The sequence below is a fragment of the Phycodurus eques genome, chromosome 8 (genome assembly GCF_024500275.1).
Source record: "Phycodurus eques isolate BA_2022a chromosome 8, UOR_Pequ_1.1, whole genome shotgun sequence".
Taxonomy (NCBI): domain Eukaryota; kingdom Metazoa; phylum Chordata; class Actinopteri; order Syngnathiformes; family Syngnathidae; genus Phycodurus; species Phycodurus eques.
Genome location: NC_084532.1, coordinates 16,355,280 through 16,374,320, shown reverse-complemented (window position 1 = coordinate 16,374,320; position 19,041 = coordinate 16,355,280). Strand labels below are relative to the sequence as shown.

The 19,041-nt window shown below is 39.8% G+C and overlaps 1 protein-coding gene across 4 annotated transcripts in view; it reads left to right on the top strand.

Annotated features, from left to right (window-relative positions):
- dennd1b (DENN/MADD domain containing 1B) overlaps positions 1–19,041 on the top strand; it is a 138,633-nt gene that overhangs the window by 47,344 nt on the left and 72,248 nt on the right. For all 4 annotated transcript variants that reach the window (XM_061683369.1, XM_061683365.1, XM_061683367.1 and 1 more), the window contains exons 4-6: positions 11,531–11,580; positions 12,641–12,760; positions 18,876–18,945. In XM_061683369.1, the coding sequence (XP_061539353.1) occupies positions 11,531–11,580; positions 12,641–12,760; positions 18,876–18,945 (240 nt within the window). The remainder of the gene's footprint in view (positions 1–11,530; positions 11,581–12,640; positions 12,761–18,875; positions 18,946–19,041) is intronic.

The following is a 19,041-nucleotide window of genomic DNA, read 5'->3' as shown; positions in this document are numbered from 1 at the left end:
TCGCGGGAGTGCTGGAGCATATCCCAGCTATCATCGGGCAGGAGGCGGGGTACACCCTGAACTGGTTGCCAGCCAATCGCAGGGCACATATAAACAAACAACCATTCACACTCACATTCACACCTATGGGCAATTTAGAGTCTTCAATTAACCTACCACCTGTTTTTGGGATGTGGGAGAAAACCCACGCAGGCACGGGGAGAACATGCAAACTCCACACAGGCGAGGCCGGGTATTGAACCCCGGTCCTCAGAACTGTGAGGCAGACGCTCTAACCAGTCGTCCACCGTGCCGCGCATTTGGTTCCATCCATTAATCAAATAAATAAATAAAAGAAATCACTATTAAGTTACTTTCCGTGCCAAAATGCTGAGTTCCGGTGCATACCCTTCCAAATAGAAGGCTACAAGCTTAAAACAAGAAGTCTAGTTAAAACTTGCACATACAAACCATTTGATGTGATGAAACGGAATACAGGGGCAGCTATATAGCTGCTATATGAGTAACTCATTAAGAGCTTCACTGACAGCATTGTTAAAATAGTTAATTTAAAATAGTTATTTTAACAATGCTGTCAGTGAAGTCAACTCTCAACAAAACAATTAAATAAAATAGTTAAAACAGTTAAAATAACTATTTTAACAATGGTATATTTAACTTTTAGCTGAAACATTAATGAATATTAAGTCAATTGGGTTAGATTATTGACCTCATTGATCAGATGGGCAAATTATGACATTAAAACCGATCAGCATAAAATGCTAATTATCAGCCGATATCGATCAAGCCGATCAGATAGCTAACCATAGCTAAAGTCTACTTTTTATTTTAGTTGACTAAATTCACTGGTTATCTTCAACTATAATCTTAGTTAAATAGTATTTTGTTAGCTAAAACAATTTAGATGAGAAAATGATGACAGCTAAATTACATTTTAGCCAAAAGACTGACAAAAACTAAAATAGAATTTGCTGTCAAAATTGACTGGGGTTGAAAGAAAGTCATAAGAAGTCTGTATGCAGTTTGCAACAAGCCATGGAGGGGACACTGCAAACGTGGAAGAAGGTGCTTTGGCCTAAATGCAAAGCACTATGTGTGATGGAAAACTTAAAACTGCTCATCACCCTGAACACACTATCCCCACTGTGAAACATGGTGGTGGGAGCATTATGTTGTGGGGTTGCTTTTCTTTAGCAGGGACAGGGAAGCTGGTGTCAATCGATGGAAAGATGGATGGACCTAAATACGAGGCAATCCTAGAAGAAAACCTGTTGGAGGCTAGACAAGACATGAGAGTGTGAGGGCGATTCTTCCACCAAGACGATGACCCTAAACATAAAGCCAGAGCTACAATTGAATGGTTTAGATCAAAGAATACCCATGTGTTAGAATGGCCCAGTCAGAGTCCAGAGCTAAATCCCATTGAGCATCTGTGGCAAGATCTGAGAAAATTGCTGTTCACAGATGCACTCAAGCTAATCTGACTGAGTTTAAGTAATTTTGCAAATAATAATGGGCAAACATTTCAGTGTCTAGATGTGCAAAGTTGCAGTACTGGCTTACACAACAGCACGTCTACGATTAACCACACAAGGAAACGTAAACATTGTAAGCTAATTTATTATAGCTCATGACGGCCAGTTAGAATGCATTGTTATGCTGCACAAGTGGTCAAGGATAGACACACCACTTTCAATCGCTTTATTGAACAAACGGTAACAAAATAAACGTAAAAGGACTGGACTGGACGGCCACAACTGATGCCGAGGGACTCAATGTGTAGATTGGTTCTTGGTTAGCCAGTAACCTGAACTCACTCCACACTCTCATTTGCTGACTCCCACGTCACTCACGAAGGCCAGGCCACGCATTTTAAAACCACACACATTCAAAGTCGACCCCAAATGGACAAAAGTAATACCTGCCCCTCACATGCATGTTTTGTATTGGGATTCTTGTGTAATAAAGGAAAGTCAATTTTAATCCGATTACTCAATAAATCACCTCTAAAAGTATTTGATAGTCCCTGCCCTACATTTGATGTGATGGTAAACAAATAACTTTTAAAATGTATAATTATAATAATAATAAGTATTAATACATTTGTTTACCATCTTAGGTAAATTAGTCGTGGAATAATTCTGCTAATGTTAAAGGTCCAAAATTATGGATTTGTAATTGATTGTGTAGCCATTGGTGTCTCTATAGGACAGACGCACACATAAACGTGACAAAGTGTTGGAAGAGGCCAGAAGAACAATCTGCCACCTCAAACACCTCCTGAAGAAGGGCACTGGCAACATGGGATGCTGTTAACCAAAATAACTTCAGTCACTGCAGACTGGGTGCACCAGAGGAGTCACTGATGGAGGGATTTCATCAATTCTAGAAAGACAAAATGCCCTCTTCCCCAATTCCCCTCACAGAGCAGCTTGGTTGGAGCGAGCGAGAGTGTGAAAATGTAACACCCCCGCCCCGTGTCAATTTGAAAGTGCATGCACCACATAAGTTCATGCTCACGTACTACCCCCCCCCCCCCCCCCCCCCCCCCCACACACACACACACTCAAGCAGCTCTGTTGCTTTGGTCCAGCTCTGAAGGCCGTTCTTATTACCGGCACATAGTGCAGGTCAGAATGGCAAGCCAGCAGCATACTATTAAAGCCTAATGAAAGGAATCTCTGTAGGGTCTGTGGTCTGCAGCGGCCAGATGAGGCTGTGCCTCTCTGCCTATTGTTCTTCTGCTCTCCTTTAATTCTGCATTCTCTGCTATATCCACTGTCTGTGCCAGTCACTGTGTTTGGCTTGGTCTTGTTCCGTCTTGCACACTTAAGCTTGATTCTAGCTTTATTCAATTATTATTAAGGTTCCAGTAAAATGTGTATGACAAGGAGTACAAATACAAAGGGTCCCTCAGTTTACATCGGAGTTCTGTTCCTACGGAGTCGGCATAACCCGGATTTGTACATAGACTACGGTGCTGTGGATGAGTCAGACTGTGGTGGCTTCATAGTGTCTGTCTTTTATCGTAAAGTTTCTAAGCTTTTATTTTCAAAGCAAGCCTGTATTTATTACATTTATAGAAATGATTTTCTGGCAAGATGCAAACTGGTATTGTTCATCTCTCCAATGAAAGGTGATTGGATACATAGCTCCATACGATAACATTCAAAGACGTGGACATTTTAAAGTGGAGTGATTTGATTTGGTTCGATCCAGTGGGATTACGATTTGATTCGATATGGTACGGCTCAGTTACAGAAGGTATGATGGATGCAATGAGATTTTTGTTTAAAGTAGAGACAATAATTTTACCAAACAAATTATTTTGAATGAGGCAATTCCTTTAAAGAGATTTATCAAAGATTAGAAAAGTGTATTTGTAGCTTTTGTCATGTTTATTAATCTATAATATTATTTTATATATATTTATAGCTAGGACTGTCTTTTTAGGTGCAAAGTTCCACTCAACGCATGCTTCTTTTAATAAAGCGCCTGATATTCCCTGTGACTCACTGATTGATTTGGTTTTGTTTTGTATTACATGACTCCTCACCTCCCAGCCAGGAGAGATATGGTGCTCTGTGATTGTCACATAGGAGTCAGTTGCACATGATGTTGAGGCATCGGTGGTAATTGCCACTCGTTCTGTATTAAATAGCTGTTCTTTGACTTTATCCTTAACTTTGTTGTACAACTCTGCCACGCACTTATTAGTGAAATGCTGTCGAGTCGGAATGGTGTATTGGGGCTGTAATGTTTTTATCATGCCCCGAAAGCCCTCATCTCCACAAGAGAGTATGGTCTTAAATCTTTAACAATAAACCGGGTTATTGAGGCCATTCTTACCTTTGCTCTCACTGAGTTGTGGGTGAGTTTTGGCTGGAAGAAGTCTTGTATTTCTTTGTCTTGGTCCGCCGTCTGTGTCTATATGCCAGCTGTGCTACCCGCCTCGTCTGCTGTCACACCAAGTGAGTGTGGTGATTTGTCATACTACCGGTGTACTTTAGCGCAGTTTTACGGTCTTTGGATACGGCGCTGCTCTTATCCAGTACTTCATTATTCATGTAAAGACAGAATTTCTTCCACAATTTCTTCTCTGGACTTTAAACTTGCTGGAGCATTTTGAATAATTTCTTAGTCTTCCATTCCTCACATTTTCCCTCACAAACTCACAGCGCTATCTGTCTTGCGATATGGGGCCATCACGAGTTCAAGCTATATTGAGACCGATTCTTTAGTCACTGAACCGATGCATTTGTATCTTTTAAATCAAAACCGATTTTCCGATTCAAATTGGTTTTCGTTACACCCCTAGTATTGTTGTTTTTGTGTGTTACCAGTGGTCTGGACACTGTGGTAAACAATCAGCATTCGCGTTCAGTACGTTGAAGTTTGACTAAAGTCTAGCTTTTGTAAGTTTTTCTCCTTCACCATTACCTTCCATTCATCCATTTTACGTACCGCTTACCCTCACTACCATTATATCTAATTTGTCAAATTATGTTGTCTTTCATGGTCCTCCAGCTCTTTTCCGGCAATGCATAGCTGTACTTTATTTATTTTTTTAAAGATTTTGTCTGAAATATCAGCAGTCTTTACCTCTGAAACTTAAGGGTTGTGTATTTATAGAAAATAGCTACAAGGCTTTGTATGTGAAGGAGAAAGGTATCGTAACTTGATGGTATGGTTTCAAATCCATTAGGGTGCAGGGGCAACATTACCAAACATTTGTCCATGTGTGAATATTGTGTAAATAAATGGACACACTTCTAATGCATTTGTCATTGGGATTCTACTTGTATTAAAGGTTCTGATCTAATTTTATTTGGCTACCCTCATGCCCCCTTTGTCTTTATTGTTAACCCTATAACTTTGATCTATAGATTTTCAGGTTACAATTCTAATACATTCATAGTAACCTGGTGGTATTTGGAGATCTCACAAGAAATATTTCTTCAAAGAAATTAATTTGGTAAACTCTATCAAAGACTAACTGTATTCTTGTATTCTCGTAAACTAGGGGTTTCACAACAAGCTGACAAAATTGTGTTCCGAAAACACAACCTCTGAAACAGGTCATTTATTAGGACTTTCTCTGGTTAAATAGTCGGCAAACTTCAGTGGTACTTGAAGCACTTTGTTATTGTATTTATTTGAATTATTTTCACTTTATTGCATTCCTGAAAACTGGTTATACCACCAGATATTTAAATGGTATTTATTTGGCCACTGGATATTTGTGTTTGATTTTCCATCCATCTATCCATTTTCTGAGCCGCTTATCCTCACAAGAGTCGCGGGAGTGCTAGAGCCTATCCCAGCTATCTTCGGGCAGGAGGCGGGGTACACCCTGAACTGGTTGCCAGGCAATCGAAGGGCACACATAAACGAACAACCATTCGCTCCCACATTCACACCTATGGGCAATTTAGAGTTGTCAATTAACCTAGCATGCATGTTTTTGGGATGTGGGAGGAAACCGGAGTGCCCGGAGAAAACCCATGCAGGCACGGGGAGAACATGCAAACTCCACACAGGCGGGGCCGGGGATTGAACCCCGGTCCTCAGAACTGTGAGTCATACGCTCTAACCAGTCGCTCACCGTGCGGCCGTGTTTGATTTTATTTTTCTTAAACTCTATGATGCTATACTGTATTTATCTTTCAATAAAACGTGTTCTATAAATAAATTGTGAAAAGATAAGAGAAACTTGCCATTCATTTTTAATGTAATTATGTAATAAATATTTAATTATAAGAAGATATACTATTTTGCGATATATACCGTTATTGGGATATAAAATTACCTATATTGGGATAGATAATTTTGTCCATATTGCACAGCACAAGTGTGATATATTTATTTATTTAAATTACATTTTTGGTGACGTGTTTGTATCTTTCTTTTCCTGTGGTTTTCATGTACCAGGCCTACCCATCAAGATTTCATGCCATCATTCATTTTAACTCTGCATTATTTATTTTTGCAGTCTTTCTAAAACCAAAGCTCAGCTGTCCTTGTGCCTTTATACACTGCAAATGAATGCATATCCATGCAAATTCTTAAAAAAGGAAGGCTGAAAATTTGAATATTTTGCTTAAAGCTGCACCCAGGTCGACCCTACCATTCGACATTTGAAAGCAGAATGTCTTTTTGAATACTGAGGCTCTCTCTTTGTCATGTTAGCCAGAGGGCCTGGATGAGCGGACCAGCACCGGCAGGATGGGCAGGCATCGGATGGGTAGCTGTGCGCAGACAGACTAATTGGGGAAGGGGGGGAGAGGGATGGAAGGGAGGGAGGCGAGAGAGGACAGTGAATGGGGGATAGAGAGGGGAGGTGAAGGTAATTTGAGAGTATGGTTTGATATGTAAGCGGCCATGCTGACTGTCATTAGTTTTAGAGTCGATGGCTGGATTTGGCATTGTTGCCAAATTCGAATTAAAATGCATTTTCTTGTATCCAAGCGCAAAAAGATAAGGATCAAGTTTAACCTATATTGAACATATATAAAAAAAAAAAAAAAAAACATGAAGCCTGAAGTTAATACTTTATGAATGGGATTCTTAAGGCTAGTCAACTTGACAATCTCACTACTATTTGGAACTATGGTATAGTATGGTCAAAACACTGCAACTAAGAATTCTAAGGTATTGTTCTAGTAATGTAATTATGTGAGTGCAAGGACATCAGAACCACTACAACATTGTGTAATGGTTTAGTTCATTTTAACAAAGAAGGCTGAATTAAAAGACAGTTGTGGTTTGAGTAACCGCCAAAATTTAACTCAGTACGAAATAGGGACAAGGATTTACACCCCAAATTTACTCACCACTCCCTACTTTGTTAATCATAAATCTTTACAAGTGTAGTTAAGAATCGAAATAAATCTCATCTGATGTAGTAATAATTATTATTTCTGGGTACTCCTGCAAACATTTTATTTAAATGTTGTCATCTGCTGAGAATACATAGTGTAGTAAGTGAGTAAGTAAGTGAGCATGAATTACATGATGTCTGAAACTATTTTCTCATTTTACATGGATTTTACGGCTCTTTAAATGATTTCGCATGCTGTGAATGAATATTGGTAATCCTTGGCAATGGGCATACTGTATTGGCTGTATGTTTGTTTTTTGCAGTAATGCAACACACAAAATCTCACTACAAGTTCCACTGCCGGGAAGCAGTAAAATAAAAGACAAAAATAAAAGCAGATGTCGGGTTCACTCTAACACATTCAGAATTCTTCATCAAACCAAACAGCACACAATTTTAGTACAGAAATAACAAGTATGCTTGTTGCATCTAATATTGGTATTATGATTACAAATTTGTCTGCTGCCATACTCCTTTCCTGCTAAAATCAACTTTTTTGTAGAGGACTTCGGAGGCCGAGCTACCCTGAACTAGGTTGAGTTACATTCGGCAGCCAGCTAGATTGATCTGGCTGCAGTAGCCAGGGGAATATAAAGCAGGGCAGAAGCTTAAAGTCTGAGTCCCCCAAGAGAGGAGTCCTTGCTGCATGGGGAGAGAGGGGCATGAACTTAGTTCCTTCTACCGCCCTCCCTTGGCCACTGTATCCGCACACTGAATAACTTTCCATCACTTCCATAGTTTCTTATGAGATTCACTTTGCCTGTCTCTCTGTCTGCTTCAGTCTTCCTCACAGTCTTTCTTTTCACCTCTTGCTTGCTTATTTTCAGCATGTTCCGTCTGAATTTATACTTTTTCACACCTGCTGTGCATTAATATTTCTTTACCATACTCCTCTGCTTCCCTTATCTATAGAGTATTTGAATTCACATGGTAAATATTGGTCATGAAGTTCACACCCAAAATGAAACACCAAGGCAAATGTTGAGTTGACTATGAAAAGTGTTTTTAAGAACTGTCTTTGTATTCACCTTTTTAAATGCTGGTTTTTCTTCATTTGATTTTGAGTGTCTAAGCGCAGGGGTGAATGTATGTTAAATACAGCCAGGCTGGGCTCAATTTGTGTTTCTGTACACCTTTTAATTCAACCAACCACAGTCACTCCTAAAATAATGTGGGTTGAGTGAGAATGTAATAAGTTAAGTTTAGGCTGCCTCCAAGTGCTGAAATGTTGTTGCTCTTCCCAGTTGTACCGTGTTATTCTGCAGGGGTATGATGCAAAGCTGCACAGGGCTGCTGGTGTCGTGTTGTAGTGCAGTGATAGCAGGATGGTCCACTGGGGGAACCCAGAGCATTCTGTCTCACTGAGTGATATCCCTGTCTCCACTCACGATAAACAGCACACGCACATACCACCGTCTGCCAACCAGCAGCACATTCCTCCCTCACTGCCCCTGCCACCTTCCTTGCAAATCTACAAATATATTATCTGCCTCTTTTTCTATTATCTTGGGAAAATGGTAAACAGAGGGGTATATGTATGTGAGTGCTGTTCATCGTGGGGAGCTTAGGGTGCTTCACAAAACTGTGGCGGAACACCTTCCTTTGTGCATCTTCATCACAGTGGGGCCAGGTATGAAAAAGAGGATGTAAAAAGGAGCGGCATGATAGTTACCAGTAATATACTGAAGGTGTTATGAAGGAAACGAAAACAAATACTTTCCCATTGCATTCACAGTAAATTGGCACATCAGATGAGTAGAGACAGATTATTTTGCTTGTGCCTTTCAGACAGAACTTGCCAAAGCGTGACATTGCTCTGCCCGAAGTACATGTTCACGGGCGGTGGGTTGCCGCATTAACAAAATAAGATGGGTGGTGACATCCGCATGACAGCTACAATTGGTTTCAAAACAACGGGGCGTGGACAGTGAGTCTTGGGTTTTAAACGTCACACGCTGGTCGCTGTTGGCGACGTTCCGCCTCTGTTACACCTCTGATACAGCATCGGAAGCTGTCAAATTCCCAGGTCAACTTTAAACCCACCACGCATCCCCCTAAGCTATCAAATTTTAATTAATTGATGGTTAAAAATATGTCAGTCATCTGGAATTGAATGGTATTTGTTACATGTTTGTGTTAATTAGAAATATATCGTAGTTTAATACATCTTGAAGCATGCAGTGATAATAAAGTTTACCATGTGGAAACAAAAAGGCAGAATAATATTTTCTCCCCCAACTATTTTACTGCTGCTTTATAGGAAGGATCATTGTAGCCCAGCAATGTTGGTACCCTCTGCCTGTCTCATGTTCTTAACCACATCCCTATTGCCTAATTTGGTTGCTTTGTTATTGACTTAAAAATGCTAACACTCAACTGAAGGCCAACACGCCCACACACAAAATGTGAATGACTTTTTTTGTGTTCCTGGTGATTGACAAATTTCTGAAAATGTTAATTTCTTGAACAGATAAAACTTGCCTGAAATGAAAATAGTAATAGATCAAACCCTTGAATAGATCACTGAGCGCTGGTGGATAGAAAAGAAGGCTTCATTCTAAGATCATTCTTACCAGCAAAAGATGCCAGTTTCTTTAATGGCTAAAGACAGAGGATTGCAAATGTCTTCACAATATATGATGTCAATATACCTGAGAATGGCCATCGGATATGTTGTATAGCCCTTACACACATATATATATATATATATATATATATATATATATATATATATATATATATATATATATATATATATATATATATATATATATAAAATATCGCACACATCTGCTGTTTCTATGTCACATTATTCACACGTACAAAGGCACACGTTCCCGATGGTCCTGTATGAGATCTGAGTCTCTGCAGTCCCTCGACTGTCACTCAAGCACAGATACCTGATGTGGGCGGGGCTGTGACAACTCTCAAATCTGGCAAGTCAAATGTTTTTATTTGCAGGCAAAGCGAGTCCCAGTGTGTGTGTTTCGGTTTGTGCACCATATGCAGTGCGCCAAGGAGGGCTCTCTGGAACATATTGGTGCTTGTACATAGTGGTTAATAATAGTTACAAACGCACACAGCGATGGCAGCTCTGATGTGTGTGACAGTTTTACAGCCGCACACTCCAAGACACAGACACGCACATGTACACCCCCACACACACACACAGACCTCCTTTGCCACCCAGCTCTGTGTCTTTGTTGACTTCTCAATTCTATCGCACATTCTGAAAAACAGCTACTTTCCACCGACCTCACCTACCCTATGCTTCATGTGGGCACATGCCTGCAAAATATATAGGTGAGTCAAACTCAGCAACCCACACACCATAACACATACACTGATACAAATGTACAGTACATGCTTAACACCGCCCCATCCATGACAGCAAAGTCCTTGAAGCAGGCAGGAATTCACATATCATACACTCAAATGCACACACACTCTCACCCCCTTCTGTCATGGCTCATTGTTGCTGTTGCTTGTTTGTCTGTGACAGTGCTTGTGTTGTGCTACAGTGGCAGCGTTATGGTTTGTTAAAGAGAGGGGGTGGGGGTGTCTTGGTTGGTTGGAGGATCAGTGACTGCTCCCCATGGCGAGTTCTTAGCAACAGTATACAGCAGGAGCAGCAGACACCCAAACTGTCATCAGGATCAGTTTATGGACTGAGTGAGAGATGGCAGAGTAGCAGCCCAACTCTCAGCTCGGACATCTCCCATCAGAAACAGAAAGGAGACATGCCTTGGACGTAGTAGCCAAGTTTGGCAGACATGGCAAAAAAAAGGAAGATGAGTGAGGCCAGAGCAGTCACCAGGATTAGTCTCTGGGCTTGGCGGCAGCTGAAAGAGAGGTAGACAGGCTGTGACACAGACTGTGGAAAAGGACCCCACCGCCCTGCACCTTTTTGAGCCAGGAGAGTCAAGAGCGAGGGGCACACAGACAGACCGAGTGTGGACCCGGTGCTGGGCGACTGTGCGGCTGTCCTGGTGCGGCTCACCCATATGGTGCTCTGCTCTGTTCCTGCTCCCTGTCTAAATCCATATGCTGCTGGTAGAAAAGGTGCCCCGCCCCCACCTTACTTGAAGAGGATAGAGACCCTCCCTCTCTCCCCCTCCAACCCACAAGGGAGGTGTTGGGAGGTAAAGCCCCGAAGGCTTGTACTCCCCATCACCCCCCTACCTCTTAACCCCTCTGAGCTGCTTAGCCCATTGTCGCTACAATCTGCCACCATCGTAGCTTCGGCACAGTGTTCTTTCTTTCTTGCTTTCTTGCTTTCTTGCTTTCTTTCTTTTCCTTCATCCTTTCATCTCCCTTTGGCCCCCCATAATCGATGAACTTATTAACTGCTAATTATTCAAGCTGTGGACTGAGGATCCGTGTGCCTGTCTGTGGAGAAAAGGGACCATTCCCACTTTGTTTAGCCACGTGAAGTCGTTGATATGGCCCATTCATTTGGATTAACTGCATTTAGGAGGCACCCGTTTAGTACTTGTCAGATTGTTATCAAAAGTGATGAACATTAATCCTCATTTTGTTCTGACACTTGATAATGCCCAAGAGAGTTTGATCACAAAATACACGATGATCATTTATATTTTCTTTTTTATATGTGTTTCTCTAAACTGTGTGTCTGTTTCGCTCTCTCAGGAGGTGCTTCAGACGATACCAAAGTTCTGCTTTCCCTTTGACATGGAAAGGTATGATTCCTCTCTCTCTCCTGCTTCCTTTCCCCCCCACCGCATCTCGGTTTCAACCCGCTTAGTTCACACACGCACACACACACACACCCATATACACACACTAAAACATTATTTACCTTATGATCACGTACACAAACAAATGGAATCCAGTTCAAGATCTGGTTGGACAATTGTATTATAATTTGTACTTCACAATGACGATAACATACTGTTTTGATTAACACATCTGAGTGGTAACTGAGCAGTATATTAATTATTGTAGTTGTAGTTCGCAGTGGCAGAATCAAAATATTAAGCACAGTTCTCCCACAGTCTAACATCTTATTATACTTGTAATGGCAAATTGTTGCTACAGCACTTGTATTGGCACGTATTATATATATATATATATATATATATATATATTGTATAAGTGGTCATAATGACTGTTATGCACTCCTCCCACCAAGCAGCATACACTTCAAAAAACTAAATTAAAAGAAACCAAATTATTGTCATGTTGCCAGGTGCATTAACATTTACTGAATATCACAATGTAAAGCACGTGGCTATCACTTTCCCTTGCATTAGTAAAAAAAAAAAAAATTGAACACCAAAGCATAGTTGACATTTTCTTGCAAACACACAAAATATAACTGCTGCTTACAATATATTGCCAAAAGTGAACATTTATAGGCAGACATTTTCCGACACATGCAACCGCTCAGGCCAGCATCTCTCCTCAAGGCAGTGGGCTTTAATTTTTGGCTTGGGAAAAGGGCATGATACAATTCCCATTGCAAAGACAGAGCAAGAGAGACTGTATGTTTCAGTGTGGAATCTTTTTTCCACCGAAGCTGAGCTGCTGCCATCTAGTGGTACGTGGTTTCCGTGATTCTTGTTTTGTGTTCTCTCCGTTTCTTAAAATGCCATACTGAAGATATATTACATGATATCATATTTGGTTAAAATGTTGACTTTAGTTTTAGTGTTTGCATAATTCCATAGATTTAATGCAGCCATGTGTTCTACGGTGCTTCCTCTTGTATGCACGGTTGTCCCTCATCTCATCTTTTAGAGTCTCACAGAGTCATGTTGGACAGAACTTCACCTTTGTGCTGACTGATATCGACGGCAAGCAGAGGTTCGGGTTCTGTCGACTTACTCAAGGTTGCCGAGTTTGCATATGTCTGCTCAGGTAACGCACGCACACACACACACACACACACACACACACACACACACACACACACACACACACACACCATTAATTTAACAATGTTCACTATTGTGGTTGTAGTTTGCAGTGTTGTAGGACTGGACTGCATCACTGCACTTGTGTATCTAATATTTTGGCCCACTCATGCAGCTAATTTAGGAAAGCCAAATATTAGAACACCCCCAGTATGATGCACAGACTACACTACTACAATAATAAACACATATTTTACATTATCGCTCTCAGACGGTGTTCATCAACATTTTACAGTTTTATTTTTGTTTACATCCATATTTTTCATGCAGCGCGTGCATTGGATGTTCTTAGATTGTACAGGTGTACCTAATGTCGTGGCCAGTAGAACTAGTTGTCATTGACGTGAATGTGTGACGTGATGACTGATGTCTGAAAACCTAATGGAAATTACTCAAGCGCCACTTTGTTTTTAAAATAACCTTTCTCGCATGCCCTTCACTGTTTCCCCAAAAAGCTAATGTGCAGGTTTATAATTTGGTTCTTCATTAATACAAGATTTCTTGTTGAACAACAAAACAACAAAAAGGCCTTCTTCAAAGCCAAGTTTTCTTAATATACAAAAAACAAAAAAAAACATTTAGTCTGGTAAGCCGTACTTGAAATGGTCCATGAGTTTCTTCTGTTTATTTTCCCCATTTATTCCTCACAAGATGAAAAAAAAAATCTTAGAAGGAAAGATATTTTTGAGACAGTTTCTTTCTCATCCCCAGTCTTCAGACTGATCTGAACTTTGCCAGATTAAGCAGTTTCAATTCTTATCTGTCCACACAATTGTATTAATGATTTATCCACAATTATCCAAAAGTTGAGCAGTTTTTGATATTTTAAAGGTGGATTTATCCTATCACAGCAGACATAAAGGAGAACATCAAACCCAGTACAACTGCAGTTTCTTTGCATAATTACACCCCAACAAAGGCTATTATAATTTAATTCCTGCGTAATTGCATGTTGACACAGCGATTTATTTATTTATTTTTAATTTTTGGCAGATGTAATTACCCTACCATCGCAAAGAAAGAGTACTTTGGTGCAAATCTCAGTGAAAATGCGTGTGCACTTTAGAATAAACTGGAAAATGGGCAAAATGAGCCCATTTTTCACTCAAGCATGAAGCAGATAACCAGTTAAATGGCGAAAAGAGCACAAAGCCTGTGTGTGTGTGTGTGTGTATGAGTGTGTGTGTGTGTGTGCGCGCACATGTTTGTGCGCCCGCATGTGTGTTTGGCTGACAGTTGCGGGTTTGTCGCTGTTATGATGCGCTGCTGTGAAGAAGTGTCCAGCCCAACACCCCCCGCACCCCACAGCCATGTCTTTTGTTTCTCTCTCTCTCTCTCTCTCTCTCTCTCTCTCTCTCTCTCTCTCTCTCTCTCTCTCTCTCTCTCTCTCCCTCCCTCCCTCCCTCTCTCCCTCTCTTGCTCCATCTCTCTCTCTCGTGCAATGCTATCACGCTCCCTCTCCCTCATAGTCTCTTTTTCTCTCTATCCTCGTTATTCTGCTACTGCCACTGTGCGACAGCAAAGCCGCTCTTAGTCCATAATTATGCATGAAGCTTTGCTGCCAATTAGCAGAGGCTCGCTCCCCTGTCCCTCTCGCTGAGTTAGACATGCTAATTCATTTGACATATGATGTATAAAATTCATTATGCATTCTGAGGACTTTTCATGGCTTCCTACATTGTAAGGAAATTATGTATAGAAGGCTTATTTTTATTTGTGTTGGTTTGCGTTTTGGGCAATTTTATAAAATGGAAAATATTGAAAGGAAATAATACAATTATTATTAAATTAAATTTCCTGCTTAATGCCAAGCACCAAATATTTTATATTTTATTTATATTTAAATTTCATTTTTACAAAATTAGTCATCATGACATTTTAACTGTCAGCGGCTAAAATAAAAACTTTAAGTGTCTTCTTAAAATATAAAGCAGACAGAAGGAGGCCCCAAATTAATACTTCTAATCTAAAATCTCCCGTAGATTTGAAATGAAAGTGATGAAGAGTGTTTGTTCCTCTTTGAATGTTGAAGTGCTGGGACAATAAAATTGTCACCTCTGCTCACACGAGGAAGTGTCTTAATGAGGAGGACAGTTTTATGTGGACGGGGCTTATAAGCTTGAGAAAGTTTAGGTGTAAAAAGGGACACAGCGCCCTTTCAGGCAGCTGAAAAGTAAAACATAAAATTGTTTGTTTTTTAATGTTTTTATTTTTTTAATGTTATTCTGTCAAGCTCTGTTATTGCCTAACTCTCCTAACTGAAATAATTTCTGTTGGGGATGGAAGTTGTTCATTGATGGGGGGAAAAATAGATATCCTGCATTTTATTTGACGGTGGAATAATTTAGCGAAGGGACTGTGCTGGTTAGTGGTCATTTTAACGGGTTCCTGGGAGGGGGGCGAGTACCGTTTCCTCTCCTGTGTGTAACCCTCGACCTGCAAATGTAAAGGTGATATGAAATCTTCCACTGAGCTGCCTCCAAAGTGTAGGATAACTTACAATTTTAGGTGCCCATGTGCTTAAGGAAATTTAAGACTCATCTGAGAGAGAAGCAATAAAAGTCACCCCACAGGTTCAAAGCTTTTAAAAAGACTGAAAAAATGGATCAAGGGGTGGCATACAGGCAAGCAATATATTTTGTATAAAATGAAAATATATTCACGGTTCTATTTTTGACATATTGGTGTTTGTGAGTGCTTAATGGCTCAATTATATGTTTAAGGGGAGTGCGGGCTCTCTACTTTTTGATGCATTGCTTTTTTTAGCCTGGGATGGAGGGATGTGGCCGCAGATGAACTGGTTGTTTGTTGGAGTGCAGGGCATTTTGAGAAGGCATGTTTAAAAAGGCATGGAGTGTGTGTGTGTGTGTGTGTGTATGTGTGTGTGTGTGTGTGTGTGTGTGTATGTGGGGGGCACTTTAGTGATGGATGCCTCTCTCCCTATCAGAGGATTTGCCTTGCACAAATACGTCTGAGCAATGAACTGTGATGAGTAGGAGTATATCTCTGAGCACTCCTAACTTAAACTTAGCAATAACAAGAGAACTGAGTTTGAGAAGAACCAGGACAAATCATTACATTAAGAGCTTGTACTAATTTCATTGCATGTTGAATAAAGCAAGAATTACTCCTGTTATAAGCTATATAACAGGAATATCTAGTATTTATGGATGTCTTCTTTCACCAGCAATCACGTGTTTTCCTCTACAACAAAGGATGTGTAGTGCGGCATAATGATTGAGTTCTGTGAGGCTTGACGGCTGCTCAGGCAGCCAGTCCTGGTTTTCTTATTTTATTCTTCTTTTTAAACTACATTCACTTCAGCGGTGAAAAATGAACGATTAATGTCCTGAAGCCTGGATTTCTAAACAGGAGTTGTGAAGGAGACAAAAATACAAAAGCTTTGTTCTCCTCGATAGTTTTTTTAATCAGGGTGATTTTTATTTTTTTTTACATTTCTGTGGCTTAAACGTAAACTGACCTCATATGCAAACATTTGTGTTTTATGTTGTTTGACATGGCAGAAATGCAGTCAGCATGTGAATTAACCAAAGCGTGTTTGATTCGGTCTCGCCTGCAAGTGTGACCCGATTGCAGTAAATCTTCATGCAGATGTCAAAATATAGGCATGTTAAGAGGCTGATTGTTTCAGACTAATGGTCACTCAGCCCCTCTGATTGGTGCGCTTGGCTGCATTTCCCCAGGAACCCGGCCTGTCATTGGCCCCTTGCAGATTTAGTGATATGAAAATTTGCATTAGGTTCACTTTATTGTTTTCTTGTTGTCTGTTAATTCCAGTCTACAGAGCAGCCAGTGACCCATGGCCTGGAAACTCTTCAGTCTCCAGCCAACTGCCAGAGCAGGACTTGGACTCACACACTCAAAGCCCTCAAAGATTATCATTAATTATTTTATATAAATGTTTTAAATAATAATTTCTCTACATCTCAATGAACTTAAAGGGCACTTAAACACTTCAGTGTCCACTTTTGAGTGATTGGCCCAGTTAACTAATTACTGTATTGCCAAATTAATCTTTAAACCCCGTGCATCAAGGCACGCTAATAAGGCATTAATAAGAATTTGTGTTTATTTAATGCTAATATGTCCTTATCTGGAATCATTATCTATATGCTGTATTTTAGTGAATATAAATTCAATATCTTGACGGAACACCATGTTTTCACAATTAGGTTGCATAACATTAAATCAGCTGATCGCTCACAGCCAAAAGAAAGTGTTGGCCTTCTTCCACCAAGAACGCAACTTGGCCAAGAATATGTCAGGCTTGTAAAGAGAGCCATGCTGCAGATGCTTTTAGCTTATGTTGGCTCTACTTAGTAATAAGCTTTAACAAAAAAAAAGCAATACAAGCTATATTATGCTTGTTAATTAATTCATTTTTGTCTATTAATTACACAAGGTAACATCTTTCTAATATGTGAAGGTCATGAAAACAGAGAGAGGGCAGAAAGGCGAGCATGTTGGAGGAGAACGGTGGCAGGAAGCATCTTGGGCTGCATTTTTGTTCAGCCTGTGCGTCTGGGAACAGCATGCTTGTAAACTATCGCATCCCGCGCCACACGACATTTTTGGTGGCTAGTTGTTTCTTCATATTATGTGCAATGAGATGTTCCTACTACTGTCTCCTTTTAGATGAAAGAGCAGATATGACAGGAATTCATAGACTGTAGAGACCCATGAGTATGAAGAATGTCATAATAAGGAACTGATGGTGCTGTTCTTTTTCCACCAGCACAATTGTGTGTTGTTGGTTCCAGGGCTGTTACAATTACTTGATTAATCGAAAAATAATCGATCATCAAATCGACAACTATTTTGAGAATCAATTAATTGTTTAGAGCCATTGTTTAACTTAAAATTGTCCAAATCGTCTGATTTCACCCTCTCAACAAAAAAATTTCTGATTTCTGTAGTCCTTCTTTTGTGTTGAATTAACATAAGAAATTAGCAAACATCTGCTATTACTTAGGAAAACAATGTTCACATTTTTTTCCGATCTGCTACAAACCGGTATCTGAATCATAATCATTTTATGGAAAAAAATCATAGTTTATTCTATCACGGAAATAATTATTTGCAGCTTTAGTATGTAATTGAATTGTAGTTTAAGCTAAAGCAGCCTCAGAAGTGTCTATCGAACTAGTAGCCCTTTGCATTAATCAGTACCCAGTAAGTAGTTCTGCATTTGAAAAAGGTTAGTGAGCACAAAATCACTCCCTCTGCTGTGTATAAAGTATGCCATGCTTAAATCCAATGTGTTATTTCCTCGTATCGATACAATCGATTGATTACCTTTTAAAGTGATTTTACATTGATACATATCCGGAAGGGCAACTTGTCGAGCACAGATCGATTTAGTTGGGCCGTAGGATTATAAATTCATACATCAATGTAGTGGATGAATAGTTACACCCCTACTACTATTACATAATGCACCCAATTAATAATTATAAGTGTCTATTTGTTTATTTTAGGTTATAACAACATGTATTTATCTTTTTTTTTCCATTTTACACTTGAGTATTAAACTACAAATGAGTTTACTTTATATTTAAAATGCCCTGCTCAAAGTCAGCTGAGGTAGGCTCCAGCTCACTCGCGACCGACCCTATCGGGGTCAAGTGCTATAGAAAATGGATGGATAGAAAAACATATTAAAATTAACACATATATCCATAACTTACATGATTCTAAAAGCAAACCTAGTTTGGAAATTACTTAGACAGGCGTGTTTTTATTTAACTATTTTAGATGAGTTAGTATTAGTTTGTATTTCATTACAATATGTGCCCTCGCCTTAATTCCCTTACCTTTCTAAGATTTATGTTTGGAGGTGGGAAACAACACCTTTTTGTGAGCTTTTGCTGAATTTTGCACCTGGCCCTTATTCAGGTGCAGTGGTCCTCATGTTGCTGGAAAGTAGTCAAGTGAACTTAGAAGTTGCTGAACTTTTCAGACAATTTACTTCTAAATTCCTGTGGAAATACACAGAGATGTTGACTGTTAAAAATATACCCTCCTTCTTTGAATTGCAGTTATCTTCCATGGTTTGAGATCTACTACAAGCTGCTGAACACCCTTGCAGACTACCTAACAAGACAACAGGTAATCATCTCGTTTAGCGACTCTTTGTTATCTGTTGATGTACATGTGGTGATTGACAAGAGCAAACATGGAAAACAAAGAGGTGGTAATGAAACC